Raw genomic sequence first — 15,832 nt, 5'->3', positions numbered from 1 at the left:
TCCCTGTCTGTACAACCACCTTGTGCCAGGAACACAGCCCCGCTGCCGGGAACCTGTCACCAGCTCCTCCCTTCGCTGAAGAGCATGAACCCCTGGGCCTCGCTGTGGCGGGGCTGGTCCCTGGGGCCATGATCTGCCCCTCAGCTCATTGGAAAACGGTGGGGGCTAGTCATAACGACAAGAGTCCCAGGTGCTAAGCCCTACTCAAAGCACTTTATAGGGCAGGCTCGGCTGGGGGTCCAACAGCCTAGCAGCTACGTGCCTGCAGGCAAGTCGGCATTCCCATCTGGGGAACACATGCAGGGTCAGACCCTCCCCTGCAAGGGCACCGTGAGGGGTAAAGATACTAGCACGTGTGGCAGGCTGAACCCCGTGCCAGTGCACGGTGGCACCTCGGCCAGCACTGGCTATTACCGTTAATCATAATCACTTGGTTCATTTTAATAACTGATCATAATAATTGGGTAACAGTAGGGGCTGCCCCAATTCTGCTTTCCCGTCTACCATAGAAGGTGTTGACCTTGGGCTGAAGACCCCTCGGCATAAGCTGGGCTGGCAGCATCAGAGGACTTGGTCAGGGGGCTTGCGCACTCCTTTCCCTCCCATCAGAGCAAACCCGAGGGCCACCCCCCTCCTCCGGGCCCCTCCCCACCCCTTACCCTGTTCTCAGGGGGCTCCGGAAAGGCCAGGGGCTCCAGGGCCACGCAGCCCTCTCTTGGTGTCCTGTTGCCCCCCCCCCCCCCAACTTATCTTCTCCCAGGCGTGAATACAAAATCCTTTCTCTCCACCACTTGCTACTTCTGTCTTATGACGTCAGCTGGCTCACACATGCTTCTTAGTTACTGTTTTCGGAAGACTTAAAAGTCTTCTCCCTCCAGCCCGGTCACCCCTGCAGCTCGGATCCTATGAAAAGAGCACGGGGCTTTGAAGCCAGCAGGAGCTGGGTTTAATCCTGGCTCCGTAACTGACCAGCTGTGTGACCCTGGGCAAGTCAATTAACCTCCCTGAGCCCTGTATTGTTTGTGTGTCTGGAATGACTGAAGACAAACTTATTTTCTTCAGCAGTGGGCCTCTGGGGGCAGGCTTTTTGAGGGGTGAAAGCTTTGATGAGCCCTTTGAGGCAGGGGAAGGAGCCCCCACCTCCTACCCCAAGAGAGGTCTGCTTGAAGACTTGGGGATGGTTGCCTTGGGCCGCCCACCAGCTTTTATTCTGTGACTGGAATGAGCAGGTTGAGGGGGAGGGCTGGGTGCCCGGGATAAGGGGACTCTTCGATGCTTGCAGTGGGGAGAGGAAAGAAAAGGTGAAGCCGCTAACAAGAGAGAGGAGACCGGACACCCCACAGCACATCACACCCCACCTGCTCAGATCGGATCCATCACCCCCACTACCTGCTTTTTCCACCTTCCCCATCTTGGGGGTCCGGGCCCATCCCGTCCCTGCCCAGATGCCAGCCACGGGACCCAAGATCAGGGGCTCTGGCCATCTGGACCTATAGGTCCCTCCTGAGAATCGCGTCTCCGGATACACAAAATAAAATACGTGGGATTATAAAGCAGACCCCTTATATGGAAATCTAGTTAGCGAAACATTCAAACAAGCACGTGGCATGGGAATATACGTGCTTCTTCGTTAACGCGCGAGTTTGCCTCCACTCACATTTGAAGGACAGCCTAAGTGTCCGTTACGAGTTAGAGAATTACAGATGGAACTTCTTCCCCACCAGGCTCATGGAGCCTCATGGGGAACTCATCCCGAACTGTGTGGATTCCAAACTAGGAAGCTGACCTGGGTTCTCTGTCTTCCGGGCCCACCCGGCTCTCCTGACTTCGCCTCCTAGCTGGAGGGTGTGTGTGCCCGCGTCCCGCGTTCCCACTGACCCCGCACCCGGGTGGGGCCTCATCTTTTCTCACCTCCGGGCCGGTCACCTCACCTCCACCCTTGCCCTGCTCTGTCCATGCCGCAGCCCGAACCCTCACCCCCAAATGCAAACCTGACCGTTATCCCCCTCTGCTCTGGATTCTCAGCGCGGTCAGCTACATGGTAACATCTAAGGATCACTGCAAAGCACCAAGACCCTCACCCAGCTGTCCGATTTCATCTGTCAATTGTGCTCTCCCTACTCTGCCTTCCTGTCATTCTGAACTACTCAAGGCTTCCAGAATATGCCACCCTTGTCCATGCTGTTTCCTCTATCTGCACTGTCTTCCCCAAGCTGTCCGTCAAGCAAACTCTTCGGTTTTTTTCCAAGTCTCATGCCCCACCCCGCCCATCCCCACTCCACCCCCAAACAGGACACACAGGACCAGAATCGTGCAAGAGCTAGGAACCTAAACCGACCCTTGGCGATGACGATCACTCTATTTCTCTTTTCTTTCATTTGCTATGATGGTCAGATTTCCACATCCTGAGAAGTCACGCGTGTTTTCATCTGCAGAGCGTGCTGTAATCTCTTGGATGCAGCTCTCAATCTTTGAGGGACTCCTCTGTTGTACACACATACTTCAGTTAGGGGGAGATTATGTCCCTTACCAAAAGGCGCCTCGTTTCGGTTTCATTAAATAGAGGCTTCTTCCAACGCATGAAGAATAGGATTAGATTTATAGAAATTCAATTTACACTTGGCTTTTTAGGAACAGATGTCTTGCACAGCCAAGCCACCACTCTATCTGTCAGGCTGCCTGAAGTTATGGTTTGGAGGCTCCTTTTACTCCTTTCTGGCACATTCCCTGCTTAACCCCTCGTGACCTGGATCTGCTGAAACAACTCTGGGCTCCTGGCTACCTGATCCAATGGCCTTTTCTTGGAGTCTTCTGTCTCCAGCTCCCTGAGTCATAATGTCCTGACCGTCCTGTTCCCCCTAAAGCCCCCAAAACCCCTGGCTCTGTGGCCTTTACGCACCGTCTCTGCCCACCCCACACTGGTAGCTGAGCTTCTAGAAGTGTTTGCTCCCCTCCAGCTTCCACACGTTTGTCTCAAAGGCAAATAAGCCAAAGCAGATGAGTGATGTGCGGGCCACCCCAAAACCGGCCCCCCCTTCATGTCTCTATGGAAGACACCATCATCCACTCATTCCAATACACCACCTCCCTGTGCCCTGTCCCACAAACACAGTCCGCCACTAGGGCGTGGGGTGGTCATCCCCTGAATACACGTCAGGCTAACCCACCTCTCTCTCCCACACCTGTTAAACTCCACGGGCTCTGGAACGGTCCCTCCGTTAGGAAAGCCCCAGTCCTTATTGTTAGCACGGTACCTGGCACACGATATTCAACAACCACCGAATGAGTACGCGAGCGCGCAAATCCCATTTTAAAACCGTAACGCGGAGGCTCAGAGCAGCGGAGTGATGGGCGCAAGGTCACCCGGTGGGAACAGCCAGGACTCGGCCCGGGGGCGGCCCCAGCACCCACGTTCCGCTCTGCCGGAGGTCCAGGGTTAGGCTCCACCGCCAGAGGCCCTCCGCCTTACCGGACAGCACCGTGAAGACAGCTGCGAAGGCGTTGAGCTTGAGCCCGTCGATGACATTGCTGGAGTGGAAGAGCTCGAGACACATGAGGCTGAAGCCGACCACCAGCAGGAGGATGTACAGCACCTCGGACACCACCGACAGCCACAGGACCCCTGCACGACAGAGGCAGAGCGGCCGTGAGATGAGGGACGCCGCAGGGTGACCCTGCCCCGTGTACCTTCCACACCACGCCCCGCGGCTGGGGTCCGAATTGTTGGAGCAAGGGCCGCAGTTCCAGGGTGGGTCCCCGTGACCCAGCTGATCACGGCGTCCCGTCCTCCGCGCCAGGCCTGGCGCAGGTGCCCAAACCTAAGTTGGTGGAGGCCAGCGCCCCCTCCCCCAGCCCGGTGACGCTCACCGGTGGGCAGTGGCGTGCGACCCCTCTGTGGGCCCGTTCTGACGGGAGGGAGGAACCTGCGTCCCGGTCACACTTTCTCTTCGCACCTGGTAGATGGCTGCGCCAGGGAGCCACCTGATGGCCAGGAGGGTACCCGCCTTAAGATGAAGCTGCCACTGTAGTTGCTGAGCAGTGGTGACACCACTGGGGCCAATCACGAGCCCCGAGGGCTTCCCCACCGTCGAAGCTTTCGGGGCCAAGTTCTCTGTCACCCGCAGCTAGGAGCGCACCCCTACATTTCTATCGGCCCTGTACCCTACTCCACTTTTTTTCTAGAAACTGCTACTCCCGTGGCCACAGCTTCAACCTCGCGACTCTCCCCGAGACCAGCGGTGTTCTAAAGCGGCCCTGTCTTCCTGGGCAGAGCCGATTGGTCGGGTTTGATCACGTGGCCTAGAATTGGCCAATCAAAGTCCTGCCCTGTAGCAATCCGCGCCCTCGTAAGCACCGAAGTAGATGGGAGGGGGGGGTGTTCAAATCCGGGTGTGAGCCTTTTTTTTTTTTAAGTTGATTTATTTAAGTAATCTTATTTATTTTTAATGTTTATTTACTTTTGAGAGCGAGACAAAGCCGAACAGGGCAGGGGCAGGGGGGGCGGGGGGGGGGGGGGGCGGGGAGACACAGAATGTGAAGCAGGCTCCAGGCTCTGAGCTGTCAGCACAGAGCCCCGCGTGGGGCTCAAACCCATGAACCATGAGATCCTGACCTGAGCCCAAATCGGTGGCTCAATTGACTGAGCCACCCAGATGCCCCAATCATCTTACTTGTTTAAAAAAAAAAAAAGATCAAGGTGGTGCTTGAACTCACGGGGGGGGGGGGGGGGGGGGGGGGGTGGTTCGCAAGCTCTTCCAATTGGGCCAGCCAGGTGCCCTGAGAACCTGAGCCTTATGACAGCGTGAGTGCCTGGTTCCAGCTCTTCCTGAAGGCCGGCTGCCCCTCTATCCTTTCAGTGGTTTGGCTGTTCAAACGTTTACGTTCCCTGAGCCGCCACAGCTCCCTCTCCCCCCCCCCCCCCAGTTTTTTCCAAAATTCGGTTGCCATCATTTGCCCCCTAGTTTAGGGGGCATTTTCTGTTTTTCCCACTTTATCCCTCCCTTCTGACTACAATCCTTTCACTGGGGAGTCCCTTTCTTCTCTCAGTCTGTGCAATTCAGTTGCGGCTGGCTCCATGTTTGGGCACATGACTCCTGTGTAGCCAGTCAGAGCTTCATAGCCCCTATGACTCTAGTCATTGGTTCAGGAGGGAACCTCTCTATGCCTCAGTTTCTTTACCTGTACAACAAAGATAAAAATAACGCCGATTTCATATACTGTCATGCTGTGAGGATGCATTTGCACAGCAATGAAAAGAGCTTGTGCTTAGCATCTAGTGAGGGCTCCATTTGTGCGATAGTATCATTGTTGTATGGGCGGAACATGTCCCCGCCATGATCCCCTGGAAATGGAGCCCGGGAGTGCTTGAGGGAGGTCGAGGCAGGAGACAGAGTCAAGAGGGACAAATACAATTGTGGGAGCAGGTATCATTTCTGAGGAAAAGGGTGGCCAGGGGAAAATGTAACACCTCACATGACTTACCCTCCAAACCACACTAATCAGTGAGCGAGGCCCCCGCTTTAGAGAAGGGACTATGGACAAAGCCTGGCCAGTCAGAGATGGACATACGACCCAAGTCAGTTCAACGAGAGTCAGCCGCTGGACTTTTGCCGGACCTATTGGTGGAGAAAATTCCTTTCTACTGGGTTTGAGCCTGGGGGAGTGGAAGGATGAACCTGACTGAGTCACCAAGTGGCAAGGGCCTTCCTGAGAGCAGAGACAATGCCAAGGAAGGCAAAGCTGAGATAGAGGAAGATTGTGTCCTATGACGTTGTTTGAGCCCCTGGATCCAGCCGTGCCTGAAGCGTCCCATCATTTGTTCTTTCAGTCGCATGAACCAATGAATTCCTTGTCTTTGCCTAAGCTAGTTTGAGGTGGAATTTCTATCACTTACAACAAAGAGTCCCGATCTTCACCTTTTCTGTTCTCCAAACGTGTCAAACATGTCCTTCCTACATCTCAGCCTTTATAAGATTGTTCCTTCCACTGGGAATGTCCTAGGGACATCCAATATGTACTATTTAGTGAATGAAGCAAACAAACAGAAAATTCTCGGTCCTTATCTGCTCCCTGACAAAGAATCCAGATTCTGAAACACCCACTATCATTCCTAGCACAACGGGCTTTGAGAGCTGTGGAGAAATTCTTTTTTTCTCCCCCCCCCCCTTTTTTCTTTGGCTACAAAAATATCACATCTCCTGGGCAATCCCTTGGATTTCTGTAAGAGAATAATGTGCTCTGGCAGTCTGGATGTTGTTAAAACACCCCCTGGCTTGGCACACGCATAGTCTCCGAGGCCCTTCTCTGGCCCGAGGCCCACCGAGGCAGCAGGGAGGAAGGCAGGAGATGTGGGGCGAGCTGAGCCTCGCCAGGAGGGCGGCAGCTCCCGCGGAGGCCTGGCCTCCCTCCCAGCAGCCTTCACCTCCAGCTGCTGTTGGCCTGGTGGCTTGAGGAGGCCGCCCCTCACCACCGTGCTGCTTACGGACTCAGTGCCTCTCCCGAAGCACCCCTACTCTCTCCGGGGCGGGGGGGTGGGGGGTGGGTTGCTCTCATCTTTGCCCTCGTGGGCCCCAGGCCAGGCTTCCACCCCACTCCACCCCCTACCCCCGCCTCCCTTCCCAACAGTATCCAGCTCTGTTCTGTCAGATAGGCTGAGAGGTAAGGTTGGTGTTAGGGGCTGAGATGCTTAGAAAATAAGTAAGTTTAACCATGGAGAACCAGGCACTAGCATCCCCAACGCCCGGCTAGGGTTACTTAGGCTTCTTACTCTCTCCAGCTTGATTTCCCTGCCCTGCCTCCCCCAGTTTCCCTACCACTCTCCCCCGGGGCATTTCCTTTATAAACGCCTTGAACGTGAATCCTCACCTCCGTGTCTGCTTCTAGGAAATCCGATCTCAGACACTGGCATTCACGTGTGTTCTTTCCCCCATCCTCCTAAAACCTGACGAGGTAGTTTGAGCCTGATGCTGTTTGAGCCCCTGGATCCAGCCGTGCCTGAAGCGTCCCATCATTTGTTCTTTCAATCACATGAACCAATGAATTCCTTGTCTTTGCCTAAGCTAGTTTGAGGTGGAATTTCTATCACTTACAACAAAGAGTCCTGATCTTCACCTTTTCTGTTCTCCAAACATGTCCTTCCCACATCTCTGCCTTTATAAGATTGTTCCTTCCACTGGGAATGTCCTAGGGACATCCAATACGTACTGTTTAGTGAATGAAGCAAACAGAAAATTCTCGGAAAATTCTCATCTTTTACAGATGAGTAAACTTAGGTTCGGAGGGACTAAGCAACTAGTCTACGCAGCCAGATAGTGGTACAGTCTGGGTTCAAAGCCAGGCCTCTCTGACTCCAGGATTCATCATGGCGGTAAGCTGGCAGGCTAGAGTAGCCACCTTGAAATCATATCATTCCCTGCTCTTGGGCTGGTCAGAGGGGCCCGTCTGGGTCTGAGGGCACAGGGTTCCCTGGCCATGGCCCTTATCTACATGCTCTCCAGCATCCCAAACAATTCCTGAGCCAGAGTTCCTGCAAGGGGGTGGCCACTGAGTGGGATGGGGGAGAGAGTGGATTTCAGTCCCCAGCGATCCTGAGGCCAGCTGGCCACCAGATGTCGGGGGGAAGGAGGTCCCAAGGAAGAGCAGACAGGTCTTGAGGATGCCAGAAGCCAGGCCGTGGAAGGTGGGCTTGGCCCATGCTGCTGAGGCAAGTGGGGACCTAAGGGTCTTAGCAAGGAAAGGACACCTGTCAGGAGGCCCTCTCTAGAAGGATGGGGACCACTCTGCTCCAGTGCCTGCCCACCCTCCAACCATCACCCGCCTGCTGGACTAGGGGGTTGACATCCCCGTCCTGCCCCAGCTGCAACCCCCCAACGGATGCCTGATGTGAGCTGCTAAGTACCCCAAGTGAGTAACACTGGGGGGTGCCATCTACACGTCTGTGTTTCCCCCCAGGGGAGAGGTGGCGTCACACTAACCACAACACTGAATTGTCTGAGTCAAAAAGTGAAAACGCTATTCACTTCTCTGTTATTTTTATAATTCTTATCACCTCGATCAAAAGAGCCTCCGTTTGGTGCTAATGTGTCCTTAACTCCTTTCCACCACTTGTTAATTATTTAAAACTGTGAGAGGGCTCACAGAATCTTCAGCAGGTCCCAGGCAGACTCGAAGGACATTTTGACAATTTCCTTCAGCCCCGCTCCTCTCCCGCCCTCCCCCAGCCACTGCTCTCCGCCCTTCTCTGCCCGGCTCTGGGCCTCAGGGGCCTGACTCCTTAGAACTGCACCCCCAGACTCCCCAGCCCTCTGGCTGAGCAATGAGGAGCACCAGCTAGAAATCAGAGGGTGGGAGGAGGAAGGTCTGATTGTTTTCTCTCTGCCCTGCTCCCTGTCTGGAGCCCCTTCTCTGGCAGAGGCTCCATCCCAAGTTTGTGGGATCCAAGCATCTGCGGCTTTCACACTGTTCCCACCCTTTCTCCTCCCCCCGCCAAGGCTGGTGCTAACAGCTCCCCTCTGTTGCCAGCTTTTGGGGGCCTCAGATGCTCTTAGCCCTTCCCGTGCCTCTATGTGGACTTTTTCATTAAAGCGCCTTCATTTGAACCTTCTGGGGGATTCCGATTCCTGCAGGGGCCCTCCCTTACACTTCGCGTTTTATGGCAAGGGGTCCAATTAGAGCAGCGATCTGAGCCAGCATTCTCCGTGTGGCCCCCAACCTGCAGCACACAGGAACACGGGATGCTAAGCCTTGGGCCTCCAGACCCATGTATGTTGTAACGAGCTCTCTAGGTGATGCTGATGCACCCTCAAGCATAAGCACCACTGATCCAAAGTTCCCTTCCGAATGTTTGTACAAGAAAGTGAGTCGACTTCAGAAAAAGACGGAGCCAATGCCAGCCGGCAGATGTTGGCGTCTGGCACACAGAGATAGAGAGAAGGTAGAACTCGAATAACAAAACATTGGAACCGCCACACAGGGCCTGGCTGGCAGTCGGTGCTCGTCACGATTCGTGTTAGGGAGGCACACGCGTGTGACTAAAGGAAGTCAGAAAGGACAGTGGGCGGGCAGCCTCTGGCCGGGACGGTGGGGTCTTGCCTTGGTGACGCCCGGAAAGCCTCAGTAATCACACAGATGATTGTTTCGGGTCTCTGAAACTTGGCACGAAAGGCTCGATTTGCAGCTGAGAACCGGTGACCTCCCGGGGCAGAAGAAATGAAATGGCTTCTCATCAGGTACAGGGCCCGTGGGGTGACAGCTAATCCCGTTAGCTGCACTTTCTGCCTTTTTAAAAAACAGCTTCATAACATCAACCCTGACCCTCCATTGATGGAATTGATGGGTTTGCAAGAACAAATTCCCTTTTGCCCCAGTCCCTCCCTTTTGCCAAGATAGTTTCCAGGGCCCGTCTGGCTGAGTGGGAAATCACGGGTGGGAACCGTGTCTTGCATCTACGGCCTTGGCCAGAGGCCTCATCCGACTCTGTCCCTCGGTTTCCTCATTTGAGAAATGGGCATAACAGACTTGTCCTGAGCATGAAGTGAGACACTATCTATAAATCGCGCAAGCCTGACACTTGGGAAGTATTCAAAAGAGCTAAGTGTTACCATCGCTTCCCGCTAAGTATAATTATGGGCGATTAGAATAATTATAAGTGGGGGCGGGGCAACAAGTGTGATGATCACGGACCCGGGCTGGGCCACCTGGGTTGATCCCCGGCTCTGCCAGGCGCTGCCTGGGACGCTTGGGCAAGTGACGTGCTCCCACTGAACCGGTTTTCTCGTTGGAAAATCGGGGATAGATACAGCACCCAGTTTGCAGGCAAAGTGAGGACAAAGCGAGTAAATTGATGAGCAAAGTGCTTAGGGCAGTGCCTGGCGCACAGCAGGTGTTATATAAGCGTGAGCTGTTACTATTATTGTCATCGTCATTGTTAGTCCCGTAGGATGTGACCAAGGAGTAGGCAGCCTGGAACCGGCACATCTCAGTCACTGGACAAATAAAACCCTTCTGGGGAGCAGAGGGGAATTGTTGCAAAATCAGATGAAATCCCAAGGCACCACGGCATTTCAAGAGAAAACATTCCCCCCCACCCCCCAAATCCATCAGTCTAATATGTCAAATCAATAAGGTATGGCACAGTGGCTGCTGGCTCTGGGCTCGGCGACACGCCCCCTGAGACCCAGCATGTGAAATCGTGTAAATGACGCAGGCCAGGACCTCTGAGGCTGCAAACGGCTTCGTGACAGCTGCTGTTTGCGAAATGTCAATACGCTCAGGCTCCGGGATGCTCAGGGGCTGGGAGGAGAAGGCCAGAGGCCTCGGGACAGACTCCAGGGGTCGCTGAGCCCTCCATCTGCAGATGAGAAGTTAGCCCAGTGAGGACTTAGGATGCCCATGTCACAAAGCAGGTTGAGGGCAGATTGGGGGCAGCGGTGGTGGTGGTGGTGGCGGGCTTCCACCTGCCAGGCTGCTTGCTGTTGTGAGACTGGGAAGCAGGGTGACCCTCTGAGAGGTGCAGGGAATGAGGTTTGGGGGAGGGGCATGGGAAGGGGCTTCCCCGAAGAAGAGCGGCCGCAAAAGACCACAGGAAGGTGACTGCACCGCGTGTCAGCAGCCCTGAGTTCCCGCCGGCGCCGTGGGGCCTTCCGAAGGTGCCTCTGCGGGCCTCAGTTTCCCTCGCGGTAAAACAAGTGGATGCTCCAACAAGCTGCCAACAGGCCGAATCCAGCCCACAAAAATGTCTTGTTTGGCCCACACAGTATTTTAAAAATATCTGAATTCATTATCAACATTTAAAAATAGGAGCCTTCACATAAAATTTCATCCAGGTTTCTGGATTCGGTTGCAAGGCGGGTGGATACAGCCGTGCCGGACCCGCATCCTCATACAAGGGCTGCGGGGCTGAGCTGGGGCTGCTCCCCCTCAAACAGGACACGTACTTCTGAGTCAGCACAGACCCTCCGCAGTGCCCATCACCCTTGGCTCCCGTCTAGCTCTCTTGAGCCTTTGAGTTTACAGCCCCCCGTGCAACGATGTCTAAAGCCATTTCTGTCCCTGACGCTCTGCAGCGAAGCAACATTTTAAGACCCTGCATGGTCCTCGCTGATATATCTCCATGTAGGAGTGAACTATCCAGCAAAGCCTCAGCTGTCCCCTTGCTCAGGGACAGGGGAAGTTCCAGCAAATACCACGCCACCCCACGCACGAAGGTGCCAATTTTCAAAGAGTTAGATTAAAAGGAGAGACAATTCAGCTCTAAAAATATGCCCACATTGTTACAAGGGAGTCAAGAGCACAGATCTGAGAGCTGTTCCCGAGAGTCATCTTGTCCGCCCCAGCCCACATCCTTTCCACGAAGGCCTGAGAAGGCTAGAGCGATCCTTTTCTAAAGCCTCGCTAGCCCGCCAGCGGCAGCTGCAGCCCCTGGGAGCCTGTGATAAATGAGGATTCTCAGACCCCACCCAGACCTACTGACTCAAGGTGTGTGCATTTTCACCAGATCCGCAGCCGTCCAAGTGTGAGCCGTCCACTGCTCTAGAAGACGAAGTTCAAAAAAAAAAAAAAAAAAAAGATGAAGGTCAAATGCGCCAACTCGGAATTCAGTGCCCTTGACGCGTGGGTCCTAATCAGCCCCTCCCACCTCTAACCCCTCAGCCCGGCTGCCTGCTGAACATTCCACGCCCTCCCGTGCCTCAGGCAAGGGCCCGGCCCTCAAAGTGTTGTCCTCTCCTGGGGTCAGCTGAATAATGGCCTGCAAAGATACCCACATCCTAATTTCCCGAACCTGTGACTATGTTATCTTACAGGGACAGAAGGGACTTTGCAGATGTGATTATGATCTTGAGATGGGGACATTATCCTGGATTGATTTTGGCCTCCCTAAGGTTCATTTGGAATTCTGACCACCAGTCTAGGTTTGTGCTAATTTGTCACACAACAGCAATGAGAAACTAATACACCTTCTTTCTTCGTATAAGGTCACCTCCTCCAAGAAGCCTTCCCTGACCACCCCAGCCTCTGCTGTGGCCCCCAGACAGACCTCTGCAAAGAAGGCAATCTCTCCACCCCTTCCAGGTAGATGCCTTGCTAGGGGGGGAAAGAGCCTGGACTTGAGGGTCCAAAAAGCCTGGATTTGAGCTTGGGCATTTATCTAATCTCCCTGAGCTTCAGTCTCTTTGGCTAAAAAATGGAATCAATGCTACCACCAGTCGTAACACGTTTTCTGGACCAGTTAAATGAGACCATGGCTGCAAAGCCTCCTGGTCTGGTTTCTGGTACCCCGTAGGTCCTCAGTAAGTGTGGGTGTATCAGGCTGACAAGCTGGGCCCAGAGAAGTGAACCCTTCTCATTTGCTCACAAGTGGACAAATTATCACTGGAAGGGTTTCTGACAATGCCTTGTTGCCCCCAGAGTTCTGCAAGGCTCTAGTCCCCGTCAATTTAAAAATGACTCTGGCAGACATGCCCTTTAGAAACTGCTCTGTTGGAATCCAGGGATGGTCACTGAGCATTTGAGATGTGTCATGCTGACCTTGGCCTTCAGCATCAGACTGCAATGAGCTTTCTTTCTCTTTAGAGTCCAGGAGCCGGCCTTGAAAATAAGGTCTGACCCACATGGGCTGGGGCCTGGGGAGGAGGCTGGTAGGGGGAATGTCGTGGGTAAAGCTTGGAAGGCTGAGGTTGGGGTCTGGCCCCCAGCCCCACGCTGGCCCCCCGTCGTCTTGGGCAAATGCTCTCACCTCTCTGGGCCTCCCCTTCTCCCCAAATGGGGCTGCTGTGCAGGCAAAGGAAGTGGAACAGGTTAAGTCAGAAGTTGCAGACTGGCCTAAAAACAAGTTTCTGAGATTTTGTTGTTTTTTGCGGGGGGGGGGGGGGGGGAGGGTTGTTGTTGTTTTCTCTCTCTCTGTCTGCCTCTGTGTGTCTCTTCCTCTCTTGGTATACGAGGTGTTTTTTTTTTAATTTTGAATTAGATGCCACCATTTAAAAATGGGAACACCGGGGCGCCTGGGTGGCTCAGTCGGTTAAGCGTCCGACGTCAGCTCAGGTCATGATCTCATGGCTCTCGAGTTCGAGCCCCGCGTCGGGCTCTGTGGTGACAGCTCAGAGCCTGGAGCCTGCTTCGGATTCTGTGTCTCCCTCTCTCTCTGCCCCTCCCCTGCTCATGCTCTGTCTCAGTCTGTCTCAAAAATGAATAAGAACATAAAAAAAAAAAAAAAAAAAGAACACCTCTGTGGACATAAAGTGGGGCTGATCCCTGCAGAGGGGAGGAAAGAAGAGAAACACTTCTCTGCTGTGAGGTGGTGGTGTGCCCAGGGCTTAAGGCATGGCCTGGGAGCCAGACCACCTAGGCAAGCCCCAGCTGTGCTGCTGACTTGCTGTGTGACCTTGGGCAAGTTACTTCACCTCTCTGAGCCGCAGCCTCCCCAGTGGCCTCAGAGAGTGGTTGTGAGAATCAGACGGGGCATGGAAAGAGGCATAACCAAGGCTTAGCTCATGGTGGGCCCCAATGCACGCTAGCTGTCCCCATTCAACAGATGAAAACATTGAGGCTTGGAAAGCAGCGGAAAAAAGTCATCTGGCTCAAGCCTGACAAAGCCAGGCTGAGCGGGTGGTGGGGCGATACTATCAACTAGATTATCTGGATTCATTATGTGCCCAGGTCCCCAAGATGACGTGTGCTCTAGCCCTTTGTCCTTGCCTCCCTGTGGCCCCCTTGCTGAATCCGGGGTCCACTATGGCCGCGGGGGCGTCCGACTTGCCCTCCATGATCCTGACCTCTAGAATAAGTGTCCCTTCTCCCTTAACTCACGTGAAAAGTAGCACTCACTGCAGCAGACACATTTCCTAAACCCAGACTCTGTGTCAGGTACTATGGGGGATGCAGAGGAGAGCAGGACTCGGATCCGGCCCTCCGGGAACCCCAAACGTAACCTGAGGGGTGAGACGCAGCCAATAATGACCACCTTATACATCCCCCAATGCCGAGCGCCGTGCTGGGCCCTTGGCACATAGAAACTCATTTCATCCCCGCAACACCTTATGACCTAGGTGCCATTATTACCTCCAAGTTATGGAGGGGAAACTGAGGCACACAGAGGTTAATTGCCCAGCCCAGGTGATGGAGCTGGGAGTCAGAGCTCAGCCAGCCTGGCTCCCCACTCCCTGCTCAACAAGCCCAGCTGGCCTCAAAGTCCTACGCGCCAGTGGAAGAAAGGGCACGGGCTGGTGCCCCTGGGTGGCCTGGCTGGTTCCTTCCAACAAGCATTCGAGATAGGTGCTATCTTCCAGGTAAGGACACGGAGGCACAGAGGAGGAAAGCAATTTGCCCAAGGTCCCTCGGCATTGGCAAAGGGAGTCAGGAGAGGCATCCAGCTCTGCCTGGGCCCCCACCCCACCCCCCCAGCTCTCTGCAGGTGTTCTGTACCTTTTCTGGGCCGCGGACCCCTATGGCATCTGACAAAATCTAAGGACTCTTTCTCTGAATAACATTTTTAAATGCATAAAACAAACACACACAGAATTGCAAAGCAAGCTAATTATTTTGAGACGGAGTTATCAGGATAAGTTTTTAAAAAGTCAGATGTATGATATTAACCTACACGCCTCTTTATTAATGCATGAAATAACAAGATCTAATAACTCCCACGACTTCGAAGCAGCGAGGAGAAAGTGGTCTTTTCAAGATCTGTACACGCCCTGCAATGTGTTGTGAAAATTCTGTGACTCCAACTGGCGACAAAGTCCCAGGTGTGGCTAGGAGGGAAACGCAGACTGCCAGTTAGAGGCTGGGAGAGAAGAGACGTAGTATTTTGCTACCCGAACTCTTGCGGCCCCTTGAGTTCTGTCTGCTGACCCCTTGGTAATTTCCACGTGAAGACCCTGAACCTGAAGCAGTGGTGCTCAAATCTGTTACGTGCTGGTTAAAATGCACATTCCCAGGCTGCCCCCCCGCCCCCCCCTTCCCCCAGTAGCTGATGCCGCAGATGAGGGCAGAGGCTGGGATCCACCCGTTGAACAAGGGGCTCCCGGTCGCTCTGCTGCCTGAGCCATATTCGGAGAAAAAGGGATCTTTCAAAAATGTAAACGCCATTAACATATCTTGAAATCTGGGAGCGTGATACCTCCGGCTTTGTTCCTCTTCCTCAAGGTTGCTTTGGCCACTCGGGGTCTTTTGTGGTTCCATCCAAATTTGGGGATTCTTTGTTCTAGTGCTGTGAAAAATGCTGTTGGTATTTTGATAGGGATTGCGTGAAATCTGTAGATTGCTCTGGGCAGTATGGACATTTTAACAGTATTGGTTCTTCCAATCATGATCATCGAATATCTTCGCGTTCATTTGGGCCATCTCCAATTTCTTTCATCTTATTGTTTTCAGAGTACAGCTCTTTCACCTCCTTGGTTAAGTTTATTCCTAGGTATTTTATTCTTTTCGGGGCAATTATAAATGGGATTGTTTCCTTAAGGTCTCTTTCTGCTACTTTATTATTAATGTATAGAAATGCAACAGATTTCTGTATGCTGATTTTCTGTTCTGCAACTGTACTGAATTTATTTATCAGTTCTAGTAGTCTCTTGGTGGAGTCTTCAGGGTTTTCTATATAGAGTATCACGCCGTCCGCAGATGGTGAAAGTTTTACTTCTTCCTTACCAATTCGGACGCCTTTTATTTTGTTTCTTTTTCTTGTCTGACTGCTGTGGCTAGGACTTCAGTACTGTGCAGAATAAGTGTCTCCCTTGTTGTAATCTTCTGGAGATTCCCCACTGCACTTTAAATAAATGCCAACTTCCTGCCTGGCTTTCAAGGCCCTACCAGGTTATCAAGCCACTGCACACCCTTT

General features: G+C 53.4%; 1 protein-coding gene across 1 annotated transcript in view; it reads right to left on the bottom strand.

Moving 5' to 3' along the window:
* Window positions 1-3,359: 3,359 nt before the first annotated feature.
* Window positions 3,360-15,832, bottom strand: part of GSG1L (GSG1 like) — a 129,501-nt gene continuing 117,028 nt past the window's right edge. Inside the window, exon 3 of the mRNA XM_081791794.1 lies at window positions 3,360-3,622. Within this exon, the coding sequence (XP_081647920.1) occupies window positions 3,360-3,622 (263 nt within the window). The remainder of the gene's footprint in view (window positions 3,623-15,832) is intronic.

The sequence above is a fragment of the Panthera onca genome, chromosome E3, assembly GCF_046562875.1.
Source record: "Panthera onca isolate mPanOnc1 chromosome E3, mPanOnc1 haplotype 2, whole genome shotgun sequence".
NCBI classification, from domain to species: domain Eukaryota; kingdom Metazoa; phylum Chordata; class Mammalia; order Carnivora; family Felidae; genus Panthera; species Panthera onca.
The sequence above is the reverse complement of the archived record's forward strand: the minus strand, read 5'-3'. Positions and strand labels throughout refer to the sequence as shown.